Source organism: Pan troglodytes, chromosome 6 (genome assembly GCF_028858775.2).
Source record: "Pan troglodytes isolate AG18354 chromosome 6, NHGRI_mPanTro3-v2.0_pri, whole genome shotgun sequence".
NCBI classification, from domain to species: Eukaryota; Metazoa; Chordata; class Mammalia; order Primates; family Hominidae; genus Pan; species Pan troglodytes.
In genome coordinates this window covers 159172869-159185740 of record NC_072404.2, presented here as the reverse complement: position 1 = coordinate 159185740, position 12872 = coordinate 159172869, and the positions used below count along the sequence as shown (strand labels likewise).

Sequence of the window (12872 nt, the reverse complement as noted above, 5' to 3'; positions counted from 1 at the left end):
CTATCAACTAAGAATTTTATATGCAGAGAAAATATGTTTTTGAAAATTAGAGAAAAATAAATTCTTTTTCAGAAAAAACCTGAATATATTTCCAGCAGACTTAGACCAGAAGAAGTGTTAATAGAAATTCTTCAGGAATAGAATACCAGACAGAAAATTGGATCTATGCAAGAAAAGAAAAGAAACAAAAAGAAAAGAAACAAAAGAAAAGAAAGGATGGTAGGTCATCCTGGAAATGGTAAGATTTAAGGTTAACATAAAATTCACTTTTAAACCATAAAAACCCTAGAAGGAAACCTAGGCATTACCATTCAGGACATAGGCATGGGCAAGGACTTCATGTCTAAAACACCAAAAGCAATGGCAACAAAAGCCAAAATTGGCAAATGGGATCTAATTAAACTAAAGAGCTTCTGCACAGCAAAAGAAACTACCATCAGAGTGAACAGGCAACCTATAAAATGGGAGAAAATTTTTGCAACCTACTCATCTGACAAAGGGCTAATATCCAGAATCTACAATGAACTCAAACAAATTTACAAGAAAAAAACAAACAACCCCATCAACAAGTGGGCAAAGGATATGAACAGACACTTCTCAAAAGAAGACATTTATGTGGCCAAAAGACACATGAAAAAATGCTCACCATCACTGGCCATCAGAGAAATGCAAATCAAAACCACAATGAGATACCATCTCACACCAGTTAGAATGGTGATCATTAAAAAGTCAGGAAACAACAGGTTCTGGAGAGGATGTGGAGAAATAGGAACACTTTTACACTGTTGGTGGGACTGTAAACTAGTTCAACCATTGTGGAAGTCAGTGTGGCGATTCCTCAGGGATCTAGAACTAGAAATACCATTTGACCCAGCCATCCCATTACCTGGTATATACCCAAAGGACTATAAATCATGCTGCTATAAAGACACATGCACACGTATGTTTATTGTGGCACTATTCACAATAGCAAAGACTTGGAACCAACCCAAATGTCCAACAATGATAGACTGGATTAAGAAAATGTGACACATATACACCATGGAATACTATGCAGTCATAAAAAATGATGAGTTCAGGTCCTTTGTAGGGACATGGATGAAATTGGAAATCATCATTCCATTGTAAACTATCGCAAGGACAAAAAACCAAACACCGCATGTTCTCACTCATAGATGGGAATTGAACAATGAGAACACATGGACACAGGAAGGGGAACATCACACTCTGGGGCCTGTTGTGGGGTGGGGGGAGGGGGGAGGAATAGCATTAGGAGATATACCTAATGCTAAATGATGAGTTAATGGGTGCAGCACACCAGCATGGCACATGTATACATATGTAACTAACCTGTACATTGTGCACATGTACCCTAAAACTTAAAGTATAATAATAATAAAAAAAGAATAACAAAGTCAAAAAAAATTCACTTTTAAATATTTAACAGACTACAGGATAATTGACCTAATTAAACTAAAGAGCTTCTGCACAGCAAAAGCTGAAACAGCATAGCAATTATTTGTATTCATAGCTTATGTTAATGTAAAATCTTTGAAAATAAAAGTACAAAAATGAGGGGTAGCAAATAGTAGCACACTAAGGTTCCTGTGTGAATATGGAATATCCTGTGAATATGCTATTGTACATGACAAAAGGGCCTTGCAGATGCATTTAAATGAAGGATTTTTAAATGGGGGTATTGTCCTGGACCATCTGGGTGGCCCCAATGTAATCACAAGTTTCTTGTAAAGAACAAGGCAAGAGGATCAGGGTCAGAAGAAAGATATGTGATGACAGAGGATCATTTCTCTGTCATCATATGGAGGACAGAATGGAGTGGAGGATCAGAGTCACAGAAAGGTTTGCTGTGCTGTTGGCCTTGTGGAAGGAGGAGCCAGGAACCAAGGAGTGGAAGTCACCTCAGAAAGCAGAAAGCAAGAAATGGAATCTTCCCCAGAGTCCCCAGGGAGAAACGCAGCTCTGTCAACAGCTTGATTTTGCCGTAGTAGAACCCATATCAGACTCTGACCTTTGTAATGTTAAGATAATAATTTTGTAATGTTTTGAGTCACAAAGTTTGTGGGACTTTGTAAGATAAGGTGGAACTTGTGGAATTCCTACTTTTACAACAGGAAGAAGAAACTAAAATAGGCTCACGTTCACCAAATATGGGACAGTGTGAACATCAATAAAGACAATAACTGCTGTGGATTAAGACACATCGAATAAATGCACATCAGTGAGTTCATAACTATAATGAAAAAACCTCACCTCATTTGTTGTATTAAAAAGTGGCAAAGAAAGGGGAAAAATTAAAAAATTTATTCTGCCTTTCTCATACCAACTATACCTCAGGAGGATGAAAGAGTGATGAGGTGGAAGTTTCTCTCTAGAAACGTATCTTAGATAATAAAGAGAAAAGGATGATAGACTCTCACCACCTTGAAACCCCTAAAAAATTAATAGAGCTAGGTCAGTACTTCTCTATCAAGGGCAATATTGGCATTTCCTAGTTGGGAGGGAGTACTAGGGCCATCAAGTAGGTAGATGTTAGGAATGTTGACCATGCACAAAATAGCCCCCATAACAAATAATTATTCAGCCCAAAATGTCAATAGATATTTGGCACTTTTGAAAACTCCTGACCTATGCAATATAATAGTTGTAATAATCCCCAGAAAAAAAGGAACATTGTGTTTCTTGCTACGAACATTGTGTGCTTCTTGCTAGAAGTACATGTGACCATCTATGAAATATCATTGTCATAAAAAAAATAAACCTGATGAAACCTCTGGATTAAACAGGAGATAGAGAAATAAAATAACATGTAAAATTACACTATAGGGATGTCATCAAAAAATCTAGACTGTATGAGAAATCCAACAGGAACAAATGATACAGTTTTATTTAAAAAATAATTCCAACAGTAAAAAAGTAGAATTTATAGGTTACTAAATTACTATAAATTTATTAATTGATAGAGTAAAAGAATTCTCAGAGGCATAGTAGACAATTGGAATATATGGGTCTTATTTAGATTCTTATTTGAACAAACTGTAATTTTTATATGTATTAGATTTTTAAGGAAACCTTCAGTGGTGTTTTTATGGTTATTAACTAATGAAAAATATTTTATTTTCAAATACTTTTCAGTGTCTTTTTAAATTTTTTCTATTTAATGGCTAAATAAACAATAAAGTTTAGAATAGCATCTTATTTTGTATTCCTGTATCAAGACAATGTTCATGCCTTCTATTGGGAATGTCCTTCACAAGCAGCTATGAATTAGAAGTGTGTGTAGTCTTAAGGTGATCCAACTAATTTAATTTATGAAGATTAAAGTTACCGAGAAAGTGCAGCCTTGAAATTAAAAACTCTATCAAATAAAAAAGATAAAAATTGAAATTTAATAGATGGAATATATGATGGTTAATATTGACCATCAACTTGATTGGATTGAAGGTTACAAAGTATTGTTCCTGGGTGTGTCTATGGAGGTGTTGCCAAAGGAGATTAACATTTGAGTCAGTGGTCTAGGAGAGGCAGGCCCACCCTCAATCTGGGTAGGCATCATCTAATCAGCTGCCAGCATGGCTAGGATAAAAGCAGGCAGAGGAACATGGAAGGACTAGATTGCCTGAGTCTTCTGGCCTCTATCTTTCTCCTATGCTGGATGCTTCCTGACCTTAAACATCAGACTCCACTCCAATTTCTTCAGCTTTTGGACTCTTGGACCTACACCAGTGGTTGACCAGGGGCTCTCGGGCCTTTGGCCACAGACTGAGGGCTGCACTGTTGGCTTCCCTACTTTTGAGGTTTTGGAACTCCAACTGGCTTCTGTGCTCCTCAGCTTACAGAAGGCCTATTGTGGGACTTTACCTTTTGATCATGTGAGTCAATACTCCTTAATAAACTCCTTTTCATATATTCATCTATCCTATTAGTCTTGTCTCTCTAAAGAAACCTGACTAATACAGAATATGAGACTATAGTAGTCTATTTCTACATACCTAATGCCCACTCTCAGCATTTCTGCTTCCTGAGATATCAAGACTTGGATAACCCTTCCAGGAAGAACCCCAACATGCTTAGGAGTTGTTTGAAGGCAAAGGATTGTGTGATGGTTGATGGAGAAATGTCACGAACACCGTGACCACACAACCGCTGGCAGAAATGAAGATATAGCATCTTCACGTATTTTCCTCCTTGATGTATTATGTGTATATTTGTATTTTTGATTACTTTCTTCTTATCTCTTTCCCATACCATTTCATATAGAGCATGTTCACGATGGTGAATTTTCCAGTTTACTACACAATTTACAGAATGTTCAGACAGCATCCTCACATTTTAGAAGAGGAATGATATCCAGATGGCATTTCCAATCTGGGAGATGAAGTGTTTTAGCTGACATCACTTTTAAATGACACCACTTTACTTGTCTCCTTCCAATTGCATCTAACTTAATTCAGATGTCTCGAATGTCTCAAGAGTATTACTGAAGCAGACCCAGCAGACAGGCTGGTCATCTTGCCTCTAATCTTTTCTTCCACTATCTCATTTGCCAGAGTGATACTTTTAAAATGTAATTGTTTTCAATCTATACTCCTTCTAAAAATTTTTGACGGACTATTGTTTTCTATTAGAATAAAGTTAAAAGATACTTAGACATTCGACACCTTTCAGGATCTGACTGTGTCTAACCCGTCTGCTTCGTCCTCACTACTCTCTCACTCTTCTCTGCCCTGAAATTGAACTTCCAACATTTTTTGGGCTTTCATGCTTGCTCACATCTCTACAACTTTGTACAGGTTGTTTCTTGTTTGGGTTTCTTGTCTTCTGGATAACTTGTTCTTACATTTCTGGTCTCAATCCAAGGGTCCTTTTATAGGAAGCCTTCTGCAATCATTTCCAGTGGGCTCCCCTTCACTGTAACACTTACCACAATGCATTATCATTGTTTCATCATCTGTCCTCCCTACTATGTGAGATTATCCTTGTCAGGATGGTATCATATTGACTATTGTGTGCAACAACCATTTATTGACACTGACACAGAATAGATACTCCACTGATAATACTTAAAATAAAAATTTAATTTGCCAGCATTGTCATCTTTTAGGATGCCTGCCTATCTTGCAAAATTTAAGATTGCATTACTATTAATATAAAATTCAGATGTCAAATGGGCTTTGGGTTATATGCCTTCAACACTGTAAGAACTCTTAGATTCTATGATGATGTGTTGACAAATGTAAGAACTGCCAATCAACTGACTTGAAGACACAAAAGGAAGAAAAGACTTTGACTCCTTCAAGGGAGTAGGAAGAGCAGCTATGATCATATTCTTTCTTTTCTTTCCCCTTTTTCAATTATGTCTTCTCCTTTTACATCAGTTATGCTCCTTTTCAAAGGGAAGTCCATTCTCAGACAAGCCCAGGTTACAAGATTTACAAAAATTCACCTATGGCTCTGTTGTGTGTGTGAAGGTGAGGAAGATGGAGGTGGCAAGAGAAGTTCTCAATGTGAAGACTTGAGGGTAACATTTGCATAGTTGGCTGACCTTCCTTGATGTTCCAAACTTCATATTAAATTATCTTACCCTTCATTGACTTTGGCTGAAGAGTTTTTCCTTAAATTAATTATGTCTTTGACATTTTTCACAGTATCTCATAATTTGTGTGCTTTTTTGTGTGTTTCTGAAGATTCTGAGAAAAAGCTTACAGATTTTTCAGATTGATCATTTTTAATATTTTCAACGATATGCCTATATATGCAGTAAAATCCTTCTCAAACTGTTTGAATACTGTCAAGAAGCACCTGAAGCTTAACTTTTCTTGGTCAATAATAGTCTTCAGTACAAACAACCATTGACTGTCACCCTATTGAGGTGAAACAAGACCTTGAGTTGATATTTTTTCACTGAATTAGCTCCAGCACTCAGGAGAAGACATTATGTTCACCTTTTGTAGGTCCTGCACAAAAACATTTTAGTCAGCCTTGACAATAACACTTTTCTCAGAATGTTGACTCACACAATTACTGCATGTGATGACATACACTACAAATTATTTAAAGTGAGTCTTCAAATGTAAAAATGCATTTTGTTTTCAATGGAAGCCCCATAACCTTTTATAAAATGTGGATGTGTAAGTACCAGTGGTCCAAGGTAAGATCCATGAGTAGGTCTATCATTACAAACGATGTGACAAATCAAAACAGTAAGTAGTAATTTTTTTTCAACAATTGTCAGGCTGTAAGAGTGGAGGTGGAAGAAGTGTGGGAAGTTTTATAACAGCAGTATCTAACTCCACTGTTCATAAATATAACCCCACGTCCCACACCCCATCCAACTGAACCACTCACCCTCCTCCATAACATCCACAGTACATGCTACATCATCTCCTTCCTGGTTGCCAGGGCAATGTAGTTTACACCTGTCAGATCTCAGCTGGATGGAGAACACTGAGGCAAAGCTGTTTTCTCTAAGTCATACTCATGAGTCAAGTTGCCATCTTTGATGTTAACCCAGAGAATTTCCATAATAGTTTCTGCCAGGCCCCCTTCACCTCTTTATTCCTTAGGCTGTAAATCATGGGGTTCAGCATTGGTGTTAAAATGGCATAAAAGACAGAGAACAACTTCTCCTGAAGGACAGAGGGACTGGAGTGGGGCTGGATGTAAGTGAAAATGGCCACACCATAGCACAGGGCAACCACCGTGAGGTGAGAGGCACACGTGTGGAAAGCTTTCTTTCTTCCTTCTCTGGACTGGATCTTTAGGATGGTGGAGATGATCTGGATGTAGGACAAAAGAACCAGGCAGAAGGGTGTCATCAGAAGAACAATGCTAGACACCATGATGGTGACCTCATTGGAGGAGGTGTCCACACAAGCCAGCCTGACCACAGCTAGGAGTTCACAGGATATGTGATCAATAAACTTGTTTCTGCACATGGGCAGCTGAAAGGTGATAGCAGTCTGCACAAGAGAGTTGATGAAGCCACTGACCCAGGATGTGATGGCCAACCTAGCACGCAGCCCTCCATGCATGATGGCCGAGTATCGCAGGGCATCACACACAGCCACATAGCGGTCATAGGCCATCACCGCCAGGAGAACAAACTCAATCCCACCCAAGGCCAGGGAGAAAAATAACTGGGCTGCACAGCTCTGGAATGGGATGGCTTTATGTTCTGCAAGAAAATGTGCCAGCAGCTGAGGGACTACACTTGTGGCATAGGAGACATCGACAAGGGAGAGGTTGGTGAGAAAGAAATACATGGGAGTGTGGAGTCGGCTGTCCAGTCTGATCAGAAGGACAATGAGACAGTTCCCCAGCACGGTCACCACATACATGACCAAGAACAGGACAAAGAGGGAGACCTGAGTGTCCCAGTCACTGGACAGGCCGAGGAGAATAAATTCACTCACCCAAGTCTGGTTATCTGTTCCCATTAAAATATTCAAGGATTATTAATCTGTGAAGGGAGTCAGAAAAAAACAGAAGCTGTTGAATAACTATAAGAATTACTTGTTTGAATGCATTCTGTACATGCCAGCCAGCCCTAGGCAGGTACTTTAGATCATTTATTGGCCAAAATGACAGTCTTGACCCAACATGCATTATATTTACTTTGCATCAGAGAGACAAACTATGGCCTTTACAAGACACAATTTGATATCAGGGAAGCCAGTTAAATCCTGGAAATAATGCATTGCAACATTAGGAATTCTGCATCTTCACCAACTTACTTCAGATTCCAGGGCAAGGAGAAAATTGCAAATGACAACCAGCGGTAAAATGATAAGCAGTGAAGAAGAATATGGTTGGAAAGTTAACAAATTACCTTAAACATATCAACTAGACTCATCTTGATGAAATGTGTAAATCTACTACAAAAGGAAAGATTTGGAAGAAGCAAGGCCTGGAGGAAAAATCTGGAACTGGAAACCTACGTTTAAACCTTATATTATTAGGCAGATTCATGATGTTGGTTTATTGATAAACATTATATATACAAGAGGACATTATTACATAACTCACGAGTATATTTAACATCAAAGTTTCTTTGAACTGATGTTCATTTAACATCAGTTTTTCTTGGAAGTCTTTTTATTTCTAGCTATAATAATTACTATCAATAACACATGGGGAAAGTACTTTTTGAACTGTTACTGGTAGTACAACTCTAGAATCATGGATTTTAGTAGTAACATGATCTCTGTGTTGGGACAGGTAAGCCAACAAACACGATTTTCCCTGCATCCTCTCCACAAATTCAGATACAAATAAAATTGGAGACAATCTGTAACATACCTGAGAGTATAGGGATGGCTTGGATGCTTTGAGGACCCTGGGGCCTACCGGTCTTTCAGGTAGCCCTTGACCTTTTTGTGGGATGGGATTGTAATTGTACTTCCGTCTCTCTCTTTTTTTTTTTTTTTTTTTTTTTTTTTGCTCTTTTCAACTTGCTGCTGTTGCTATGGCTGCCAAAGAAAATAAACATGGATATGAATGCTTAGGCTTTTTAGATACAAGCGAGGAAGAGAAAGCAGATGTCTAAGTACCCTTCTTCATTGTCCAAGACAGAGAAGGAGATATGAATTCACTTGAATGTACATTGGAATGGAGATTCCCTTCTTACTTTTGCTCAGCAAGTGCTTTGTCAGTAAAACTAATGTTATAGCATCAATTTTGAACATAAATAAAAACAAATTACATTGTAAAAAAAAAAAATAGAACCAATTCCTTCTTATTCCATGTCTGCCTCTTCATAAGCGTTCTTTTTATTGCAGTGTTCACAATAAGGGAAAGTAAGAAACAAATGAGGCAGGAGGCATTAAGGGCAGAAACAGGTCCAGACAGACTAGGGTCTCTTACCGCAAGGGAAAGACTGTCAATACTTCAACTCTCTTATGTGATAAAGGATTAAGCAAAACATGTAGTTCCAGAAATACTCATCCCTTTCATAGTTCACAACCATTTTTTCTAAACTCTCCCTAATGTCCTCCTCAAGACCTTCCTTCTCCAACATTTCCTCCTTTACTGCTCTGTCCTGATGCTCCCACCAGCACCCCTCAGGGTGCTTTTCTAAAATCATAATGAGGCTGAGAATACATTTGATTTCCTCAAAGAGACATTCAAATTCAAATTCTAAAACCTCAAAAACATTTCACTAAAAGAAAACCTGTCAACTATTGTTGACTAGATTCCAGATTTGCATCTGAATTAGACATTTTTCCATTAACTTGGCAAACACCTATAAAGTGTCATCGTTGTTAGATGATGGATTTTTAGGGTGAATATTACCCTTAATTTTCACGGAGAGCTGACCTATCATGAGGGAAAAGACACAGTGATCTTCACCGTATCATTTGCTCCTCTGCCGCACTGGAGACCCTGCAAGCCCATGACTCACTGTGCTCCTCTCAGCCACCCAACATGTCTCTCCACTAAGCCCTTGTCACATTACAAATGAGTGACAGTGTCTCATCTCAGAGAAAGTGTGAACTTCAGAGTCTAACAGCGCCTGTTTTAGATACATATGTGTTTGTTCTGCTTCCTGAGACTTGGAGCAAGATACTTAGCTTCTCTAAGCCTCATTTTCTTCATGTGTGAAACGTGCCTGATATTGGCCAGCTGAAGGGTCCTTGATGAAATTAAAGGAATTGAAGGACTAAAGCTACAGAAGTGCCGAAACAGGCAGGTGTCCATTGTTTACTGATGATCCTTAGTCTTGACTTCATGCCCTCTCTTTCAGAATATTCTTTCTTCGTTTACTCTCCCTCTCTACTACCCTCAGGTTCCTCTTGTTCCTGAGCAACTCCTTCTCCCTCATTATAAAAGAAAATATACAGGCATCTCAATTTAGGAAGCTTCACTGTGTATATAGCATTCTAAATACCCCTTCATTTCACATCTCTAATGATTGGAATCCATTGTCTGGAATTATTTCCTAATATTTATTCCTGAGACTGTAAACATTTCTACCCTCACTAATCTATAGAATTTGAAAACTTAAAGGTTACTGATAACCTGCCATCATCAGTTCCAGAGATTTTTTTATTCTATTTGCATTCTTTACTTAGCTTTTAACAATGTTACCTATTTGTTCCTTCAAACTCTCAACTCTGTCATGGACTTCTGTCCTGATTTTCCTCCAATCGAATTTGCCTTGTCATGATTCTTAACCTTCCTCCTTCTCCTGCTCTGCTCTATGAGCATTTGCTAAAGTTCTGTGCTCAGAACTTGTACTCAACTTCTACAGTTTTTCTTGGAAGTATTTTTATTTCTAGCTATAATAATTACTATCAACTCTATATGGCTCACTCTCAATTTTACATTTACCTTCTAGATTTCTCTTCAAAGCTCCAAGTGTATTCCAGAAAAGCTGAATGAATGTTTCCTAAATATCTCACCGATGCCTGTACTCCTCTATCCACGAATGAAATTCCCTCCTGAGTTCTTTTTTACTATCGGCAGAATTAGATTTCTCCTACTCTCTCAATGAATCATCTTTTATTTTTCCCTCTTCTTCTGTATGCCACAGAATACATTCTCTTCCTTTATTATATATCTCCCCCATCTCCTCCTTACTCTCAGCCACACTTACCTTTTCCCTCTTTATTCCCATCTGCTGGAGTTGCCAGACCTTACTTGTAAATTTCCCTAATGTAACTTCCATTCACTCCAAAAATCCTACACTCTACCTCCAAGTTAATTATATAAAATACAAATTGTTATGTCCTTTTGAAGCACAAAAAGATCTATAATGTCTAAGTGCGTAAAGATTTAAGTTTATCCTGGGCAGAATACTTTTCATCCAATCCATAATCTGCTCTTCTTCTATGACTAACTTTATTTTATTAACTATAGCATTTATTATCATGCCTTGTGTTTTCCAGCAGTCTTTTATTAAAATAGGCTGCTAATACTTAAATATCTTTCACTGATATGTTAGCTAATTTTTATTAACCCATCAAGTATGCTGTGTTTTTCCATGGCTATTGTGGGTTTCAAAATAATTAATATTCAAAAAATATATCTTGTTTCGAATGTTTATGGACTGATGTTAGACAAAGAAAATGTAAATATCATCTGCATTTGGAAAGCCAGTTGAAGGAGGAAATATGTATGAGCCAGATGATTTTAATGCACCTTCAGTTAAAACCATCTCCATATTATTCTGGGCTCACCTTTCAGCTAAATATAACTGGCTTTCTATTCTTATATCAAGGTGAATGGACTAGGTGTCAGGTAACATGCTTCATATCCAACCACTCCTATAGGAAGCCAGAGCTTGATCTTTACTGCTCTAATCTGTGGAATCTATACTTTCACTACACCAGTGACATTCATTGAAGTTAACTAACTAAGGAAAAAATGTGAGAATATTTCTTCAATTTGTCTGTACAAACACAACTACCAAAACCTCTTAATACAAGCATGCAGCCAAGTTACAAAACCAGTATTGGACAATGAACACAGCTAATAGTCCTATTTAGCTCTTTGTGGTGTACAAGTGTGACTTTTGTGCTCTTCACAGGACTTGTCCAACACCAACAACATTACCTTTTTGCCAGGCATCTAATGTTGCTTTAGTAAGCAATAAAATTCTATTTTACATTCTTAGAGTTATATCATCTTCATACTCAACAAACATCAAATCAATTTTTTCTATATGTGTTCTGAGCTCTCTTTTGACTGTTGAAAATAACCAATTCATGCTGCCTGCTCAGAACACAGTACTGAAAAATGGCATACCCTGTGATTCACCTCCATAAACAGGATCACAGTGAAAAAAGGAATTCCTATTTCCTGTGTTTTATGAATTGGGGTGAATGTAGGATAATCACTGTGACCATAAGAAATAGAAAACAATGTGTGATATAGTAAGACAGGTGCTATTGAAATATTCTGTGAATGATTATCTTTTTTAAAGCCCTGTCTCTAATGCCTGAAATGTATTACATTTATGTTGCACATTGTCCTTTTTTGTTAAATGTTTAAAAATGCAATAATGCTAAATGAAACTTTTATAATATAAACTACCTAAACATTATCAACTGGTATAACAGCTTACACTGATCCTTTACATCACATAATAGTAAAAGCTGGAGTTTTAGATGTAAATAACCTGAAAATTACAGGAAAAAAATCAGAGAAGAGGTATGAATAGCAAAGCTCAAAATTTTCTAGATAAATATTACCTTTATTGGAATGGCTAAGTTAAGCTAATTAATATACGCATCACATCACATACATATTATTTTTGTAACGAGATTTTTTAAAATCTATGCCATAAATATATACAATTTTTATTTGTCAAACAAATAAATAAAACAAAATTACTTTTGTTGGACCCAGGTAAAAGATCCTCCATGTGCCGTCTCTGTTTATCCAGTAATTATTAGTTACAGCAAATATCAGGACTGAAATGTTCTTCTATCAACGACAAAGAAAGACCAAAAAAAAATAAGTGTTTAGATTCCTCACACAGTTCATTTTACATAACAAAAAAACCCTAATTTAACAGGTAAATTTCAATCAGTCAATATCTTTCTTTAGTATAAAGCAAATCAATTCATTGATTCCATGGAATCTATTTTCTTTATTATAAAAATTAAATCTAAATTGCAACAAATTAAATGTTCTTTTTCAACCTATCCTATCTCAGTAAATTCACCCATTACTCTTTTTCTTATTGTTTCAATCGACTACCATCTTATAATATCTTTGACTGAAAATATATGTCACCTGAAGAAGATGAAGAGTGAAAAATTCACAGAACCATGTTAGCAGATGTTCAAACCTGGACTAGCCTTTATCTGGATGGGGTAGATAAAATTGGGCTATATAGATGTTCCTGC

The 12872-nt window shown here is 37.0% G+C and overlaps 1 protein-coding gene across 1 annotated transcript; it reads right to left on the bottom strand.

The window, feature by feature from the left end:
- Positions 1-3071: 3071 nt before the first annotated feature.
- LOC472567 (olfactory receptor 2F1) lies at positions 3072-8699 on the bottom strand. The gene has a single exon (XM_054655256.2). It carries the CDS (start codon positions 7455-7457, stop codon positions 6504-6506), a length of 954 nt encoding a protein of 317 aa, XP_054511231.2. The 5' UTR covers positions 7458-8699; the 3' UTR covers positions 3072-6503.
- Positions 8700-12872: the final 4173 nt, after the last annotated feature.

Excerpts from the sequence above, each read along its gene's own strand:
- LOC472567 (XM_054655256.2), bottom strand. The coding sequence starts at position 7,457 with ATGGGAACAGATAACCAGACTTGGGTGAGTGAATTTATTCTCCTCGGC.